The sequence below is a fragment of the Alternaria alternata genome (genome assembly GCF_001642055.1).
Source record: "Alternaria alternata strain SRC1lrK2f unplaced genomic scaffold CC77scaffold_2, whole genome shotgun sequence".
In the NCBI taxonomy this organism is placed as follows: domain Eukaryota; kingdom Fungi; phylum Ascomycota; class Dothideomycetes; order Pleosporales; family Pleosporaceae; genus Alternaria; species Alternaria alternata.
Window position 1 is genome coordinate 472,848 of NW_017306191.1, and position 17,050 is coordinate 489,897.

Below are 17,050 nucleotides of genomic sequence, written 5' to 3' on the forward strand. Positions count from 1 at the left end.
GAGGATTTGTGGTATTTGCCCGGAATGAAGTGGCGATGTAAATGCAGCTCGGATTGTCGTTGGTGATAAGACACGACTTGCGCGCTGTTCGAAATGCTCTCGAAATGAGTAGATGAGAAAATTCGAAATCGATGGGAAAACTCCGTCGCTATGCTGAGACTTGACTGAAGGAAAGAAGCAAGTGAACTTGTGAATGAAACACTGAGTTGTTCACGGAACACACTCAAAAGAAAAGAACCGAATGGAATTGACGGAAGGAAAGAAGACTGTTTGAGGCTGAAGAATACTGTATCATCATCGCAAAGAACAGAGCCTCATATGTACATTGCCATTTTCTAAGAATATCTCAAGTGGGTAGGCGGATGGATAGGCGGGTAGTTGACAGCGCGAGATCTAGCGTTACGCGCCGACCCACCGGCTGCGCGACGCGTTGGTTGGCTCGCAACGTCTGGTCGATTTACGCGCTAGAACCACGGGCAGATCCGAAACGATGTGTTCTGTCGTGTTTGAAACGTTCTTATGCTGGTTTAGGGTAGTCGTCATGCTTTGTTATGCCCAATAAGTGTGTTAATTTGCTGAGTACTCGAAGGTCACGTGCGAAGGATCGAACCATCCATTTCCCTTGCCGCTGCACAAGGCAAATATGGATAGCTAGATAGTGAGCAAGCCTCACTAGTGGCTGATGAGATCGAACAGAGTTGCGGCTGTGCGGATTGATTACGACTTGGGGTCCGATTAGTGCCGAAACCCGTTGCCTGGGTATGCGAAGCTAAAGAGACGTATTCATCTGACTGAACACACCACAGTAGATGGTGCTGGATCAGCCATGTACGTGTAGTCCATACTCGATGAATGCAGCAGTCAGATCTTCCAAACCTGAGACCTGAATGTAACATGCCACCAACACCTTCTGAGGCACGGGACAGTATAGGCCTTCCAGCGTAGGACCAGCTGATACAAGTAGCGTTATTCCTGATCGTTTTCGTCCTCGTCTTCATGCGCGGCCGCCCATGGGCTTCTCTTGCGTAATGACACGCCCCTCCTTTCAAGAAAGAATGGTATGGGCGCTAAACAAATTGCAATTGCCATCAGCACAAGGCTTGCGTTCCTGGTGCCTACGTTCAGAAACAAATGTCTTCCGACCAGTGGAAATCCAGCGCCAGCAAGGTTACGGATGAGCCCAATGCCAGCAAGTGCTGATGCTGAGTACGTTTTATACGCGTCTTCAGTGTAAGTAAGGGTCATGAGGACTAGATCGAGCCGTTAGCGTCATATAGTTGATACCAAACGCCTGGCTGACTTACTCAGGGTATAGAATGACCACCCCCAAAACGCACTAGCGAGCACTGCAAAGAACGGATGTATGTTCGGCGTTGCGGTGAGTGCGAAGGCCAAAAGGGAAATCGGTAATACGATAGCTGCCAGCTTCGCGTGGTACACTCGCGCCTCAGGGACGTCACGATGGCCAGCCTGGGAGACTTGTCGTTGGTAGTACCGTTCTTGAAAGATGTTCGTGATCAAGCCAAACGTGATGCCTACAACTATCCCTAGGAAAGAGATACCGACGCCGATGGTATCAAAGCCGTATCCATTCGGACCGAAAATCATGTGGAATGCGCCGTTGAAAAGGAAGCTCAGGCCGTAGAGGAATCCGTTGTAAAGTGCACCAAACTGCACGATAGCCTCAGATCCCAGGAAGCGGAATGGGCGTGCGAGCGCTGTGCCGAACAACTGCTTTGGTCCTCGCTGTTTCATCTCATCTGGCACTTCCAGCTCCTCGTCCCCTGTCTGCAGGCGTAACGCGTTTGCTCTTCGTAAGAGAATGACGCTATGTCTAGTCTCTCCAAGACTGTATAATGCAAAGACCATAACAAACCAGAAGCCCAAGCAGATGAAGAACATGATCCTGAATACAGCATGCCATGATCTACCTTTTGCGATAAATGAGAAAAGAACGAATCCAGTAGGACTGCCACCTGTTGCCGCCCAAAGAAACCATGACATGGCTGGCCCAGTGTCATGATGGTGGAAGAGATCTGCGATGGTGCCTCCAAAATTCGAGATCGTCGTAGATGAAAAGTAGCCTGAGAACAGGCGCAGGACTAGGAATGGACCTAATGTTTCTACGTATGTCGTTCCCAAAAGTAGTAAGAGAAAGATGCCGTAAGACACGATATAAACAGGTCTCCTTCCAAAGTACTCCGAAAGAGGAGCCAAGGTCATAGGCCCAAAAGCCAACCCAAGGACATACATGCTTAATCCCAGAACCGCGACGCTCGGTGAGACGCCCATGTCTTTCGCAAAATCGCTCGCAGCAGGACTAAAGCCACTTGCTCCCCAGGAGACACTGAGGTCTATCGGAACAATAGCAGCGACCATCAGCCATTTTCGCGCTTTCGACCAGTTCCGCGGGTCGTCTGGGTCGTTGGGCTCGAATGTTATAACTTTGGTTGGAGGGCTCCGCAGTAGAGGCTCCCTCTCCCCCTGGAAGGAACTCATCATTGAACAAAGGTTGGTGTATCCGTACGTCCTCCCGCTGCGAAGCTTGGCTGGGTATTGTATGTTTTGACGCGTGTTGTTGTTGAATCATGTCACAGCTTGCGGGAACGATTAGTCCGATGATGACGTAATTGAAGATAGTCAGAAGGCTCGGGCCGCTGCTCGACACCTATCACATGCTCACCATGATCTTCATTTATTGATTTACTCTACTGAGACATGGCCCCGGGATACTAACAACAGTCTGATTGAAAAGTAAATGACTATTCTTTTTTGTTCGAAATCGCGACACCAGGCTTCCTTTTCCTACCGACCTCAGGAGCAGACGGAAAACACCATATCTAGTAACTTCTACACTGACCATCGATTGCTTATCACCGAATGCTGTGTAACCACTCCTAACGCACTGCATGTACTGTACCTAGGTAGCCTGCATCGGAGTACAACATCTGCAGTCATGAAACCGACCCCGCCAAATTTACCCAGTGCCGCACGCAACACCACGTAAGCTATCACAGCTGAGCACGCTGGCTTCTCCCAAGATCAGATGCTATCTACATACATGAGCATGATGTTCATACTGGCAGTCGTCTCCACTGAAACTAAAGCATGCGATCACGACGACTACGTTTCGTTCTTGTGATACCCCATGCCTCGTGTAATCTTGAAAGGCCATGTCTTTCCACTATTCTCTGCTTGGAGATATCCGTCCTGATACCAACTAGCATATACCTCAAATTCTAGCAATTCTTGTACATCTGCAATACTCAATGGTGTTAACAGAACATGCTCATATGCAGCATCAATACACGGTGCCCAGATCACCATGTCTATTCTCAAATACCCCAGTCCTTCCATTTTCGAGATCTCGGACCACATTAGTGGCCAGGACGAGGTATTGTAAGGTGGATCGCCCTCAAGGAAGTGAATCATCTTCCATGTCTCTTCGTATGCCCATCTCAGTCTTACGGAACGGATTGTCTGGAATAGACGGGGCGAAAGCAGGCGATGCAGGCAGAAATATGCTGTAAGGTTGGGAATTCGAAATGTATTGCATGTGTAAATGTATTCTTTCGCCTCGATGTATCTACAACAATTTCAATTAGATGCTGCAAAGAAAGTGAGAGTCATTGAACATCACTACTTACGCCATCTTACACGACTTTGGAAATCTCAAAAGCTCTTGTGCTTGACCACATCTCGTCTGGAACGGGACACGCCTGTCTCCATCTTCACAAAGCTCAAGCTGAAGTTCTTCTTTGTCCATAACATAGGCATATACGAGCCTTCGCAGCTCCAGAGGTAGCTTTCCGAAGAAGAGCGATTGTTGCTGGAGTGATATGTTGGCAGTTGAGCCGATGTCGAAGGCATCATCCGTCTCTGCTCTTGGGTCGGGGAGACGTGCATGCCATGAAGCACTAGTCTCTGCTCGCAGTCTTCTGAGGTGTTCTTCATCTGCCCGCCTTTTCTTTGCTATCATTCGTTCATAAGGCACGACAATCACCGTCTCGATGATGTTGTCCTTGAGGGCGCGCATCAGTGCCGAGGTAGACCGTATATTCGTATAGATTGAGGTTTCACTACACATCACCTACGCAATTTGGATACATCTTGTGCTGGGTGATCTCTCATGTAAGGGCTGATGCCTGCGCTAGCCCTGGAAGTGTGGCGTAGCATGCTGCGAATATTCAATACGACTAGAACACGGAACATATTCGACTTACTGTGTCCATCGTAGTAGACCACTCGACGGAAGCCTATGATTACTTGCTTGGAATTGCAGAGAATCAATCGTGTGCATGATAACAAGGCCGTACCGGAAAGTAGCACATTCCTTGGTTCCGTCATGACTCGCCTAAATGAGAGGCTATTCATAGGTACCGCCCACAAACAACGCCCGCCAGCAATTCTCCACACCCTCATGTGAAGTCATAACCACTCATAATCGCGTATTTAATATAGTCTGCCCGTGTAAACACATCTTTGGGAAGGTACGAAAGAACATGTGGGCCGGTTCGACTTTCAACAGACCCTGTCCTCGGGCGCTTTCCTACCGAAGGGCCGATTAGCGTCACTACCCCATAGCATTCTGTCCTCCTTTACCCCGGATTATGGCTGGGATCAACGAACTTGGCTTCAATTAATTTTCCCGTGTACCTGGATACGAGGTGTATAAAAATGGGGAGGCAAGTGCTCCCCAGGGCAAGCAGTGCTCGTTGGCACCTTCCATCTACAACATGCGCTCCACCGTAGCAACCGCGGCGGCGCTTTTGCTGCCTTCGACATCATGGGCTTTCCTGAACGCGAGTCAAAACAATCGAAGTCTGACTATCGCCAATGACCGGCTCGTCGCGTCGGTGAGCAAGACAAGAGGATATATTAATGTCCTCACTCTTGACGGCCAGAACCTCCTTGGGACGGAAGACGGCAACACCGGAGTTGGTCCATATCTCGACTGCTACTGCACTCCAAGTGGCTTTTGGACACCCGGTCGGGGCAGCAATGTTCAGTACCAGCTGTTCAGTGGCAATGATTCTACTGGTACCCCATATGGTGGTATTAGCATGGGCGAGACCTACGCTCCAACTGGGCAGAGGTTGGAGCAATACTGGTTTTTAAGAGAAGGGGAGACGGGCCTACACACCTTTAGTCGTGTGATTTACAACAACAAGACCACTCCGTTCTTGCGCAATCTGCAGGAGTTCCGCACATTATTCAGACCCAACCATGAACCGGCACTTTTCACACACTTCGTCACCAACGAGAAGTTTGCTGCACCTCGCCCGGATACCGAGGGTCAGGTTACTGTCCAGGACGCTACGTGGTATCTGCCCAATAAAGAGAGTCCTTATGTCGAGGGAGTAGGAGACTACTTCACCAAGTACACTTTCCAAGATACGTGGCGCGATCACAAAGCCCACGGTATGTATGCCGACGGTACCGGTAGTGCCAATGGCTCAACTTACGGCGCATGGCTCGTACACAACACCGTCGAGACCTACTTCAACGGCCCTGTTCATTCCGATCTCGTTGTCGACGGCATTGTATATAACTACATGGTCTCCAACCACCACGGCATTCAAACACCCAACATCACCGATGGCTTCGATCGTACCTTTGGACCCCAGTACTTCCACTTCAACTCTGGCGGTTCGCTCGAAGAGCTTCGAGAAGACGCAGAGCAGTACGGTCTCCGTCCAGAGTGGAATGCCGAATTTTACGATTCCATCGCAAAATACGTACCAAACCTCGTCCCAACATCTGGCCGTGGTACCTTCAATGCAAAGATCAACCTGCCTGCCGGAGCCAAGAACCCCATCGCCATCCTCACAGAAAGCGGCCACAACTTCCAAGACAACGTCTTTGACACCAAAGCATACCAGTACTGGGAGGACATCTCCGCAGACGGCGAAGTAATCATTCCTCGTGTAAAAGCAGGAGACTACCGTCTCACCGTCTACGCCGACGGCATCTTTGGCGACTACTACCAGGACGACATCTCCGTGTCCGCTGGAGAGGAAACCTCCGTATCAGCGACATGGATCCCCGAATCCGCAGGCAAAGAACTCTTCCGTATCGGCACCCCTGATAAATCTTCTGGTGAATACCGCCACGGCTACGCTCAATCCTCCACGAAACCTCTCCTCACAGAAGAATACCGTCTCTACTGGGGCGCATACGATTTCGTCGACGAGTTCCCCGAGGGTGTGACGTACAAGGTTGGTCAGGACGATGAGTCTCAGGCACTCAACTACGTCCACTGGGCTGTCTATGGTGGAAAGGCGAACTACGAGCGCCCGGTACCTGTGCCCGATCATCCGTATAACTGGACTATCTTGTTCGATGCACAGGCGAAAGAACTGAGTAACAAGACTACTGCTACTTTTACTGTGCAGCTTGCTGGTGCGAAGACGGCAGCAGGAAATACGGATGTGTTCAACGCAAGTGAGCCGTACTCGAATCTACCTTTTACCGTCAATGTGAACGGCAAAGACCTTGAGCCATGGATCATTCCGTAAGTTCCTCTGTGCATTATACCTTGAGGTTGTTACTAATTGAGATTTCAGATACAACCAATCCTCATCTTGCGCTGTCCGCTCTGCAGTCATCTGCTACAATCTCGCACACAAGTTTCTTTTCCCGACTTCTATGCTGAAGGATGGTGAGAACAGTTTGATACTGAGCCTACCGTACAACGGGACAAACTACGAGAGTGCGTTGTTGCCCGAGTCGGTGTATGTACAGTATGATGCGATGAGATTGGAAGTGAAGTAGTTAGATCAATAGACAGGAATAATTGTATCATGATTATGACGTGTTCTAGAAGCTCAGCAATAACACAACTCCATAATATGCACCGCTAAATGTACACCTTCTGTTTCTCTTTATCGACGTTGTCCTCAGACTGCCATTAAGCTACCTCCTCAACCATCCTTCCACTGAATGGCTTCTGAGTCCCCTTCTGGATGTCCCCTGCGAATATACTGCCAACGGGAGCCTGAAGCCACTCGTCAGGAACAGCGAGCTGAGTTCCCTTGGCATTCTGGATGTAGCGTGTGAAGAGCGGGTTTGCGCGCTCAGGCTCGTGTTCTATCTCTTCTCCGTCTTCGTCCACATTCATCATAGATTTGCGGCCACGTTTTGGAGGCTGTTTCTTGAGGAGACGGTTGATAGTGTCGAGCTAGAGATGGGGATTAGTAGCTGTTTCTTCAGATAATGTGGAATGGGGGACGAACCTTTTCTTCTTCATTCCTCTTCTCGCTGAGATTCTTCCTTCGCCTTGCCATCTCAGCCCTTCGCATGGCGTGTTCTTCAGCTGTGAGGTGCTTCTTCTTCTGTGCCTCGTTGGAGAGTGCCAGGAGTGCGCCATCGCCTTCTTCGTTGATGAGAGCGCGTTGTCGCTTCGTCATCTTGGTGACATCAGGGGTCTGGTCGCGGCTGGCATCTTCGTCGCTGTCCATGTCCTCGTCCATATCCCCAGTAGGTGTGACGCCCATGTCGTCGTCTTCCTCGCCCTCGGCATCCTCGTCTTCGCCTTCTGCGTCTTCCTCGTCGAGGTCGGAGTCGGGATCGCTGAGGTCGTCGTCATCGTCGTCGTCCATGGCCATTTCCTTGGCCTCGACTTTGTCTTGTGCTTTTGTGAGTTTTATCGCTGGCGCTGGTTGGACGGGGATTCCTCTGTTCGCGTTTACGGTGATTCGGGGCGCTGGTGTGTCCTCCATATCGTCGTCTTCGTCCCCTTCGGCGTCCATGTCCTCATCCTCGTCGCCTTCAGCGTCTACCTCGTTCTCGTCCGAGTCGTCGTCCACATCCATGGCATCGACCTCCTCGGCGTCGTCGTCGTCGTCTTCGTCCGAGTCGTCGCTGTCGATTTCCTGCACTACACGACTACTCCGTGAAGCGCGTTTGCCCGCGACTATGTTATTCCTGCTGACGCCTGCCTTTGGCACAGCCCCGCCGGTGGCCTGTCTGATCTTGTTGGGGGATGACTTGACGGTGAGGTGTATCGACTGGCGCGTCTCTTCGGGCGAGGAGCGCTGTATGACGGCAGCAGCAGGCGACTGGTTCGCAGTCCCGCGGCGTGGACGGGTCGAGGAGGCGGTAGGAGTGGCACTGGAGGGTGTTAGAGGAGCTGGAGGTGCGCGCGACCGTAGGCGAGGCATGATTGTAGCGGCGTATGGGGAGAACAGAGCAGGACCGGCAAAAGCGGGAGAAGGCAGATAGGAAGGATTGCGACGGCGTCAGATAGCCCGTTCGTATCTCCGTACCGCTGACGTCGCGCAGGGATGTGCAAGCGGGTGGCACAGAGGTGGTGGTGCAGAGAGGGCCTTCTTGGGTCGCAGTTGCTCTTTGGGGATGATGTACTCGACGCGCTGCCCTTGGCGATGGGTGCAAGTCATTCGCTCGCCTTGTCAGCCACATACCTGGTGCTGTTTCCTCTCGCATCCCATCCGTCGCCCTCGGATTCGTCATATTCGGTGCTTATGCGTCGCATCCGTTTGGCCGCGCGATCTGCCATGTTTATGATTGGCACAGGGATATTCTGAAGTTTTGGTGTTATTCCAATTGGTAGGTGCGACGATTTTACGCGTGTTGGTCTTCGGCCATGTCCTAACCTTCAGATGGAGATTCGCCGGGATCTTCCCCAGGTGTCGAAAACAAGCTAGCGTGGGCCCGTCCCAAAACATGTGAGACGCCAACAGTGCTCTCTCGCCTCATCACATCATCACGTTTACAGCAGTACATGAGAAAGACGCGTGTTTCAGGCATATTTATTTAATCATTATCGTTATCACAAATTAGGTGGAAGGACTACCTCGAGACGCTATCCAGACCGACAGTTCTCGGTTTAACCCCATACAGCCTTGATGGTCTCCTCAAAACCCTCCTTGGGCACACCCAGCTTCTCGTTCCACAGACCCGCCGACGACAAGTCACCTAGCTGATGCTCTTTGGCAAATGTAGCACCCTGGATCAAGTACGGGATGCCGCTATGGTCTCCCGACTGAAGCTTAGCACGCCCTTGCTCGATGTGCTCCTTCGCGCTGGCCTTGTTGACAGTCCACTTCGCACCAGTGACCTTCTCTGCCGCAGCCAACACCTCGTTCTGCGTTGTCTGGAATCCACTGACGTATACGTATTGGTTCTTGGTTAGATCTGCGTGCTCGAGTGCCTTCACGGTTGTAAGGCCAATCTGGTGGAGGTTGGTCGCCGAAAAGACAGCCTCACCATCGTCAAAGATGGTCGCAGTCTTAGAGGAGCCGTCAAAGCCTAGGAAAGCGACCCTGAGGCCCCAATCGAAGAAAGGACCAGTGATGATGCTGGTCCAGCTAATCTCCTTCTCCTTGCTCTTGAGGTAGTTGACTGTGCCAAACTTGGCCTCAAACACGGGCACAATGTCGCGAGTGCGCTTATCGGGTGTGTTACTGCCATACTCTGAAGGAAGGAAGCGCTTGACTCCCGCTGCAATGGCGGCATCGATCAACTTGTTCTGATCGCCCAGTGCCATACCACCAACAAGTGAGACAACGGCATCTTGGCCCTGGAATGCCTCCTTTAGGCTGTCGTGGGAATCGTAGTCTGCGCGAATGACCTTGACACCTGAGGGGAAGGTAGACTTTGACCCTTGGCGGGAAAGGACGGTTGTGTTGAAAGAGGACTCTTTGAGGAATGCGTTCAAGATGGAGGGACCGAGGTTACCACCCGCCTAACGTTGTTAGTCCATGAGTACACGGGCAGTTTGGGAGAGATGCATACTCCAATGATGATGACATTCTTGATGGCTGCCATGTTGAAGTGTTGGTGTCGGTGCGTGAATAGACTCGGTGTGTTACCTGACTATAGAGTGTAGAGTAAGTTGAAGAAATGGATATCGCTGAGTTTGTGATCTATTAAGGTGATGAAGACGACCTCTTATATATGTCGCGACGAAGACGTGATTATGCAGTCCTATGATGCAGGTACAAGGCCCCACATCCTCAGTTCCTCACTTTCCGCGTTGCTTTCAAACCCGCGCTTTACAACCGCTATGCTTTGCTAATGCACGCGTAGACTAATGGCGTACCTGAAGCTTGTCGCAGACAAGGCATCCCTGCATGTGATCCTATCGTCGGTCGGTAGTTGGGTAGACACTCGGAGCGACTCGAGTCCTCCGCTACGTCGCTCTTCGACGAGCAAGAATTGTTGCTTTGGGGTCGGACTACTACCAGCTTTCTTTTGCGCTGGTCATCGAGAGTCAGTTTACTTTGGTACACGGTATGGTTGGAGCAGCTTTGGAGCACGTCACTCTCCAGAAGCTTCTCTGTAAGCGCAGCACAGCTCGAGACCCTGTCGCTTGACATCGGTGCCGTAGTTACACCGGAGCTATCATGCCACTGAACCAGGTTGGATGCAAGGGAAAGGACGATGTTGTTGGGTGTGCTTAGCATATCGTGCGGAAACTCACCGTCGTGCCAAGACGCTAGCCAACCTTAGACATTCAGTAATCCAAGTTGTCCCTTTTGCTACCTTGCGCCGTCTCCATCGAATCACAAACGCGAAAACCGATTTTGCATTAAACTGCTTTGATTATAAAGCCAAGCTTTTTAGACTTTGTCCGATTACTGTGTTCATACTTCAACAGCTCAGGACGACCGCAAAGTCAGTGTTCGGCATCTACCTAGGTAGACCTACTCGCTCAATCAGGCCCCTTCTCTCCAGCTGTATGAGCAACTTGAAGGGATCTTCTGCGTTCAAGCACTTATCTCCCATTACGTACATCTCATGGTAGCCAAATGCGACGTAGGAATGCCTTTTCCTGGTCCAAAGAAGAGGGTTGTTCAGACTCTACGGGGAGCAATTCATCGCCACACTTGATAGCATTCCAAAATCGGCCGACTTCAATCGGCTTTTCTGCCCACTCGGGCAGCCGTGTTTCAGTTCGGCTAGGATTGTCTTGAGTAGGTAAGTCTTTCGTAGTAAGATTAGCAGAGAAAAGAGATGTTTACTTACTGAGTTGTTTTGGTTTCATCATCTTGCGATTCTTAAAGGCAAGGAGGACGGCGGCTACGTCGACTGGTGCGAATGAATTTAGACATTTGCGCGCGATCTGAAGCGCAAGTTCGACATCTCTATCACTCGTTCCCTGCTTTGTTGACCAAATTTTTCGCAATTCCAGTGCTCGATTAGCCCATTTCGTTTTGCCTTCAGGGTCGTCGAATTCTGGATAAAGCTCAGAGAGCCCGGCTTCTTTCAAGTTCTGCAGAGACGTGATGCACGATCGATTGGCAATATTCGTCGTTCCTTGAGAAAGGTACTCGCCGTTGTAGTAGTCTGAGTTGGTTTGACGGAATCTGAAGAAATTTCGCGCCTGACCTTGCGGTAAGGTTATCGACTCGATTGCTTTGAATAACCACAGATCTCGCGCAAATTGCCCTTGTGGAAATTTCCTGGTATCCACTACGCAAATCTTAAAATCTCCCGGCTGGCGCCCTTGGCTTCTCCAGATTGCGCATTGTATCGCGAAGAGTAATGAGCTTGTCCATGACATGAGGTTGTCGTCTTCCTCCGCTGTACGTGATTCCGGGTCTAGATGCCAATGCAAGCGTTTCGCTGCATCGATTCTTTCTCGCTGCAACAAATCGATTCGACCCTGTTTGGATAAACCAATACGGCTCTCTACGGACGCTATTTTATTGTCGTCGTTCGTTCCATGGCTAGCCACATCAAATGCCCGGAAAAGGTACCTAGGGACGTCTTCAATCTCGAGGGCCCGACTGTTGGGACTCAACGGTGGATAAAAAAGCGTTGGTCCTCCAGGTGACCTGTTCAATACCGTGACCCAGAAATCAATCCAGCTCCGCTTGTACACTTCTTCTTTCTCAAGTTCGCGATTTATTCTGGCTTGGAAGCTTTTGACGTAATTTTCGTCTGAAAAGAGACGCTCCTCATGGTCGTAATATGCTTCTGATTCGTAGTCCTCGTCAAACGGCCAGCCTAACTTTGCCTCCCCTAAAGGGACTAAATAATCATCGGCATCAAGAGCGCCACGAAGCCTGTTGGCTTCTTCGTAGCATTTCTCGGCAACCTTCCACAGCAAGCTTTCATCACGAGTGCGATCAAGAACGTCTCGGATGATTTCCCTAATCTTTTCATCGAAATGCGAGAGGAGTTTTCCAACGAGAGGCCTATCGGACACATCGACTGTACTGTATCCTCCAAGCAATCCGATGCGCGTAATTATGGAATTCTCTATCATTCTGTTGAACGTTTTGATGGTGGTCTTCAAGGTTATCGTGGTATCTGCAAGCCTTTTGGTGTTCTCATAAAGCAAACAAATCTCCGTGGTGGGTAGAGCAGTAGAGAGGAATGCAGCATCAGCTTCAGATGTGTACTGTAGGATTTGAGAGTTGATGGCTCCGGCGATCTGAGCAGATGAGTGGACAGCATCTTGAAAAGAGGCTAGTGAATCGCAAAGCGAGTGGTGGGTTGATTCCTCAAGGCCTAAATCGCCGAGTGAAATTATGACATCCTTCGATTTGGTCGCCATCGCAGTATCTGGATTAACAAGTGAGGGTACACAACGGACTCTATTATGATAGAGAGAACGTTCGAGCGGGGACCACGTCTGCACTTATGTCGATCAAGTTGTGCTGTTGGCTCTGCATATGCAGAGATCGTCTTTGGGTGTAAGCAGTGACAAGGTGGATGAGTATCCTGCTCCAACATTAGACGAAAGCCGTGTATAAAGAGAAGTATACTTCTTACATACAAAAAATGGCGATAGAAAGTATACGTCAAGTTGGCTACACGTCACGTAAGTCCCAGGTTATCAGAAAACATCATACTTTCGGTAACTGACGTAGCTAGCTGTCAGTGAAGTTTGTAGATCCGGCCAAACATAGAGAGCAAACCCCTTCCCTGGGTTGAGCATATATCAATGCGAACCCCTCTGCCACCTTTTTCCTTCTGCAATACTCTCCTCAGCAAGGCTGAATAACGTAAATGGCCGAGCGCAGCCGGTGAGTACACCGCAGATGCAAGAGTCAAGGCAACAGTCCAACAGAGACATTAACTCATCTTCATTCGTTCGGAATAAAGCGCGTGACATGTATGATTTTGCTTAGTGTGGTTACACAGCATAATCTGACCAGGATATTTATCGTGCAGATCACTGAGAACGGATTAGATGCCAAGAATGAGGGACCTCAGAGGCCTGAAAACCAGCGCTAGTGCTGCAGTGGTATTCGTGCACAGGACAGGGCAACGTTATGGGTGGCTCTTTGGAAACACCTCGGCACATCAAAAGACATCTGGGCTGTCACATATATAAAGTGCCTCTTGCTCTTAGTATGACAACCTTCCCTAGTGTTAAATCTTTACGCTACTAGTAAATCTGCTGATCGTTCGTGCTTGGTTGGGAGGCGTGAACGTCGCCGTGATGGGTGTGGTGAAAGTTGTGCTTGGAGGAAGGCTGGAGATATCGGTACATATGAGATGCCATGGAGGGAGGAAAGAACTTGTCGGTAATCGGAGGAAAAATCGCAGTGCGGATAGTACTCCAGGGAAGCTACCAAAGAAGTCGCCAGTGGATCTGATTGAGAGACACGTTGTTGAAGCTTCAAGTAGAGAGAGCGACAAGGTTTGTGAGTGTTATGAGCTCCTACAACATTTGCAATTCATTTAGTGGGCCAAAGTCTGGTGCTAAATTGCTGCATTTGGTGGTAGATACCTAGGGCTGACGGATGTGACAGTGGTTGGGGAGTCAGGTCTCGACGGCGGGATACTACTGGTAAGTACAGAATGCGGAGGTGGATAGGCGATAAAGGGAAGGATATATTGGATAGGTGGCGCACCTACAGCAGGTACAATTCTGGTGCATGGACTGTAGGTGGGAGGTGGAGGATGCTTGGTCAGTGGGACATGTGAAGCATCGGCAACATGTCCCTGGTAGTTAGAGTTATAGACTATAGCGTGGCTGAGTGTGTCGGATTTTATTATTTATATGTTAGCGCAGATTTACTAAGAACCCTGGAAGGGTAGTGGTGTATGAAAGAAACCTTTGGTTTCTAAATACAAATCTAAGGCGTCCATTTGCGGAGAGTTGTGATGACGAAATAATGGCAAAGGACTACAACGGAAGGTCGAGGAATGTTCATACTGAGCGATTGAGTGATCCAAATGTGCCTAGTGTTGCAAATGACAAGGCCGAAAATATGGCGAAGGCTCAAGTGAAGGCGCCATCTGAATCATTAGCTGGGGACATGATAAAGAAACTCTAATGAAGGATTGTGTCGAGAACGGTAATTAGGATGCCTGAGAGTGAGATCCGTGATTATTGTGATCTAGAAATTTTTGGCGTTAGGCTGCTGCTTTGGATTGGCGGTAGTGATGGAGGCTAATTCATGGCGTAGTAACTAGAGAAGCAAGTTCAGGTATTGGGGGGCAGTCACCATGGGTCTGGGCCCTTCCCGTATACCAATCGCAGTGCTCTCGTCTTTACACTAGACTGTGTAGGAGTGTCTGCGTGCCAGTGGCGCAACTATGCAGGTGGTTTCAAATAATCTAGTATTCATAAGGTGAAGGCACCATGCCTTTTTGTATATTGAGATGCCTTCTTTTCGATTACAATGGGAAGAATTTGATGGAATTGCTAGACTATGACGATTGTTAGCGCTTGAAAACAGACACGAGTGCACCGCAGATTTCACTGTCCCGTCCACTTCCCTCTCGATTCCATTCGTTACCTGGGTATTCCCTCGCCAGACCACTACGTCACATCGAAGAGCACCTTGCAGATAGGCTGCAGGCGTTGGCACGGAACAGGTGAAGTTGCAACAAATACCCTCGCCCTAGGTGCTGTTCACTGCCTTAAGTTTCTCTCTTCGATACTCCCTCACTTTCTCACAACGACAACAGCAACAGCAACCACAGAAATATTACCCTACTTAGGTACGCGCACCTAGATTAGTGAAGACTGGACTTCGCGTAGCGATCAACATGAAGTAAATATGCCTCGCGGCTCGGGACTTTTCTCGTTATCACTAACACGTATAGCCCGAGCGACACAATTATCCAGCTAGTAGTCGCGCGATGCGTTGGCGATACCGAGCGTCTCAACGTTCACCGTGGTGTTCTTTACAAAAGCTCAAAATTCTTCCAGAATGCTATGAAGCCAGAATGGACCGACATGCAAGCGGGACCGAATGTCATTGATCTTTCAGTAGATCCCGTGGACATAGTCAGCGACTACATCAAATGGTTGTACTACGACACTATACCAAACAAGCAGTACGAAGCAGTCGCAAATACATACGAAGAGAGGGAAAAGGTCTTTGTTGCGCTTGCAAAATCATACGTCTTTGGAGAAAAGATTATCGATGTGAGGTATAAGAACGCAGTGTTGCAGGCGATCTTCACAGCGCAAAGGGCGCTTCATTGGTACATGGGACCGGAGAGCGTTAAGATCGTTTATGAAGGTACCCCTCCACAATCTCCACTTCGACGCTTGATCGCTGAGAACGTTACGTACATGGCGTATGATGACTCAAAAGAAAGTGTTGGCTGGATGCAATTCTTCGACACATGTCCTAGAGAAGCTTTGGTTGATGCACTAAAGACCACGGTGAAGGTCCGCCCCGAAGATCCTGAGTCCAGGCCTGACGTCGGATCGTATCTTGAGAAAGAATAGATTCAAGCTGTCTCCTCTAGAAAGTTGTCGAAAACTCCGGAGTGGCTCAAATAGCGAATTAAACAAGTCCCAATCGGGGAGTGATGAACCGCTGTTATTAAGAAACAAAATCAAGACCTATCGTCAAAAGCGTGCTTACCTAATCCAGGAACCTCTTTCTAATCTTCACTAGGCAACACGCCCCATCGATCGTAGAACCTCCTCTTCAGCTCATTACTCAATATATCATTCGCCTGGTTGATTTCTGCCATCTTTTCAGTCGCTTCTTTCTGTTCCTGCTCAGTGCGGCGATCGGGGTGCCATCTCAGACTCAAAGCTCGATGAGCTTTCCTAATTTCAGCCGCTGTAGCGTTTCGTGTAACACCGAGTACAGTGTATAGATCTGTGGTTGGCTGGACGCCTTCTGGTCGTGGAGGGACAGGACGACAAGGTGATGAGGGTCGGGTGTAGGGATACGAGGGAGGTGTTCGGTCACGGGAGGAGTTATTGAATGATTCAAACGCCGAGTAGAACGTAAAGCGGGGTGGTGGTGGTGGTGGTGGTGGTGGTGGTTGTCGTCGGGTGTAGAAGGCAGAAGGACGAGTACCAGAGCAAAACGAGGGCCGAGAGTCGGTGGTACGCGAATCAGGAGACGCGTAGGGTTCAAAATGGTCTGGTATTGGGGGATATGAAAAGTAAGTCGAGTCCGACGCGTAAGAATCATAGGCTGATGGTGGCTGGCGGCCTTCCGTGGTGTAGTAAGACTCACGAGGTGGATGAGTACGAAGATGGTAGGAAGACTGGCAAGGTGGCGCAGGCCTAGTATGGCTTTGAAGGTATCCACAAAACCTATCCTGCAATCCTGTGGCATTATATCGGTAGTCGTAGGGAGAAGGAATGTATTCTGGAGTCGAAGAGTACCGAGGTCGTGATCTACTACTTTGAAATACCTCTTCAAGATATGCTGTAGTGGTCAGAGACATTTTGGCATTGTGGATCTGTATGACGTATTGAAGGCTGCGTTCTGAGGCTTCGTTAATGGTACAGCCTTCATTGCGGCAACAGATGTAGTAGAATTCTCGGAGCTGCTCTTCTTCTGCAGGTGTGACCATGGCTGTTGAGTAAGAGATCAGTCCCTGGAAACTAAAGGTCCACTGGGTGATTCAAGCTGTCAGACGGGAAATTTCTGGTTAACGTGTAAAAATCTAACAGTGGACTAGTCTGGCTTCTTATGTGGTCGGCGGTGCATTGTGAGAACCAATGCTGCTTCACACGACAACACCCTCGTGAGTGCTTCGGACGATCATTGTAGTCACACTCGACTTGGCTCAATGCATAGGTCAAGTGAAGAGATCTAATGCTCATTCTATCAGCTTTACTAACAACAAGAATATTAGATTGCTT

General features: G+C 49.8%; 8 protein-coding genes across 8 annotated transcripts; 2 read left to right on the forward strand and 6 right to left on the reverse strand.

The window, feature by feature from the left end:
• Nucleotides 1-966: 966 nt before the first annotated feature.
• CC77DRAFT_1027744 (MFS general substrate transporter) lies at nt 967-2,499 on the reverse strand (the record flags this gene model as incomplete). Its single annotated transcript, XM_018526386.1, has 2 exons — nt 967-1,250; nt 1,305-2,499. 2 exons carry the CDS (start codon nt 2,497-2,499, stop codon nt 967-969), a joined length of 1,479 nt encoding a protein of 492 aa, XP_018390515.1.
• A 201-nt stretch (nt 2,500-2,700) lies between these two features.
• Nucleotides 2,701-4,232, reverse strand: CC77DRAFT_1046436 (hypothetical protein; the record flags this gene model as incomplete). The annotated part of the gene is made up of 3 exons (XM_018527444.1): nt 2,701-3,586; nt 3,648-4,090; nt 4,224-4,232. 3 exons carry the CDS (start codon nt 4,230-4,232, stop codon nt 3,124-3,126), a joined length of 915 nt encoding a protein of 304 aa, XP_018390516.1. The 3' UTR covers nt 2,701-3,123.
• Nucleotides 4,233-4,624: 392 nt separating this feature from the next.
• CC77DRAFT_980112 (polysaccharide lyase-like protein family 4) lies at nt 4,625-6,774 on the forward strand (the record flags this gene model as incomplete). The annotated part of the gene is made up of 2 exons (XM_018536049.1): nt 4,625-6,514; nt 6,567-6,774. The coding sequence occupies exons 1-2, from the start codon at nt 4,737-4,739 to the stop codon at nt 6,772-6,774; spliced, it is 1,986 nt and encodes a 661-aa protein (XP_018390517.1). The 5' UTR covers nt 4,625-4,736.
• Nucleotides 6,775-6,785: 11 nt separating this feature from the next.
• On the reverse strand, nt 6,786-8,525 carry CC77DRAFT_953940 (hypothetical protein). The gene is made up of 2 exons (XM_018535444.1): nt 7,236-8,525; nt 6,786-7,180 (listed from the first exon to the last, which is right to left on the reverse strand). The coding sequence occupies exons 1-2, from the start codon at nt 8,160-8,162 to the stop codon at nt 6,911-6,913; spliced, it is 1,197 nt and encodes a 398-aa protein (XP_018390518.1). The 5' UTR covers nt 8,163-8,525; the 3' UTR covers nt 6,786-6,910.
• A 323-nt stretch (nt 8,526-8,848) lies between these two features.
• CC77DRAFT_926879 (NAD(P)-binding protein) lies at nt 8,849-9,789 on the reverse strand (the record flags this gene model as incomplete). Its single annotated transcript, XM_018533957.1, has 2 exons — nt 8,849-9,706; nt 9,757-9,789. 2 exons carry the CDS (start codon nt 9,787-9,789, stop codon nt 8,849-8,851), a joined length of 891 nt encoding a protein of 296 aa, XP_018390519.1.
• Nucleotides 9,790-10,548: 759 nt separating this feature from the next.
• Nucleotides 10,549-12,887, reverse strand: CC77DRAFT_953945 (hypothetical protein). Its single transcript, XM_018535445.1, has 2 exons — nt 12,745-12,887; nt 10,549-12,693 (listed from the first exon to the last, which is right to left on the reverse strand). Exon 2 carries the CDS (start codon nt 12,524-12,526, stop codon nt 10,982-10,984), a length of 1,545 nt encoding a protein of 514 aa, XP_018390520.1. The 5' UTR covers nt 12,527-12,693; nt 12,745-12,887; the 3' UTR covers nt 10,549-10,981.
• A 1,689-nt stretch (nt 12,888-14,576) lies between these two features.
• On the forward strand, nt 14,577-15,746 carry CC77DRAFT_1090688 (hypothetical protein). The gene is made up of 2 exons (XM_018529531.1): nt 14,577-14,981; nt 15,034-15,746. The coding sequence occupies exons 1-2, from the start codon at nt 14,977-14,979 to the stop codon at nt 15,665-15,667; spliced, it is 639 nt and encodes a 212-aa protein (XP_018390521.1). The 5' UTR covers nt 14,577-14,976; the 3' UTR covers nt 15,668-15,746.
• Nucleotides 15,747-15,825: 79 nt separating this feature from the next.
• Nucleotides 15,826-16,758, reverse strand: CC77DRAFT_1004762 (DnaJ-domain-containing protein; the record flags this gene model as incomplete). Its single annotated transcript, XM_018523298.1, has 1 exon — nt 15,826-16,758. The coding sequence occupies one exon, from the start codon at nt 16,756-16,758 to the stop codon at nt 15,826-15,828; it is 933 nt and encodes a 310-aa protein (XP_018390522.1).
• Nucleotides 16,759-17,050: the final 292 nt, after the last annotated feature.

What these genes read in the sequence shown, in the direction of transcription:
- CC77DRAFT_953940 (XM_018535444.1), bottom strand. Translation starts at nt 8,162, where the DNA reads ATGCCTCGCCTACGGTCGCGCGCACCTCCAGCTCCTCTAACACCCTCC. An exon ending in AGAGGAATGAAGAAGAAAAG is followed by an intron (nt 7,181 to 7,235) that starts GTTCGTCCCCCA and finishes CCCCATCTCTAG; the next exon opens with CTCGACACTATCAACCGTCT.
- CC77DRAFT_953945 (XM_018535445.1), bottom strand. Translation starts at nt 12,526, where the DNA reads ATGGCGACCAAATCGAAGGATGTCATAATTTCACTCGGCGATTTAGGC.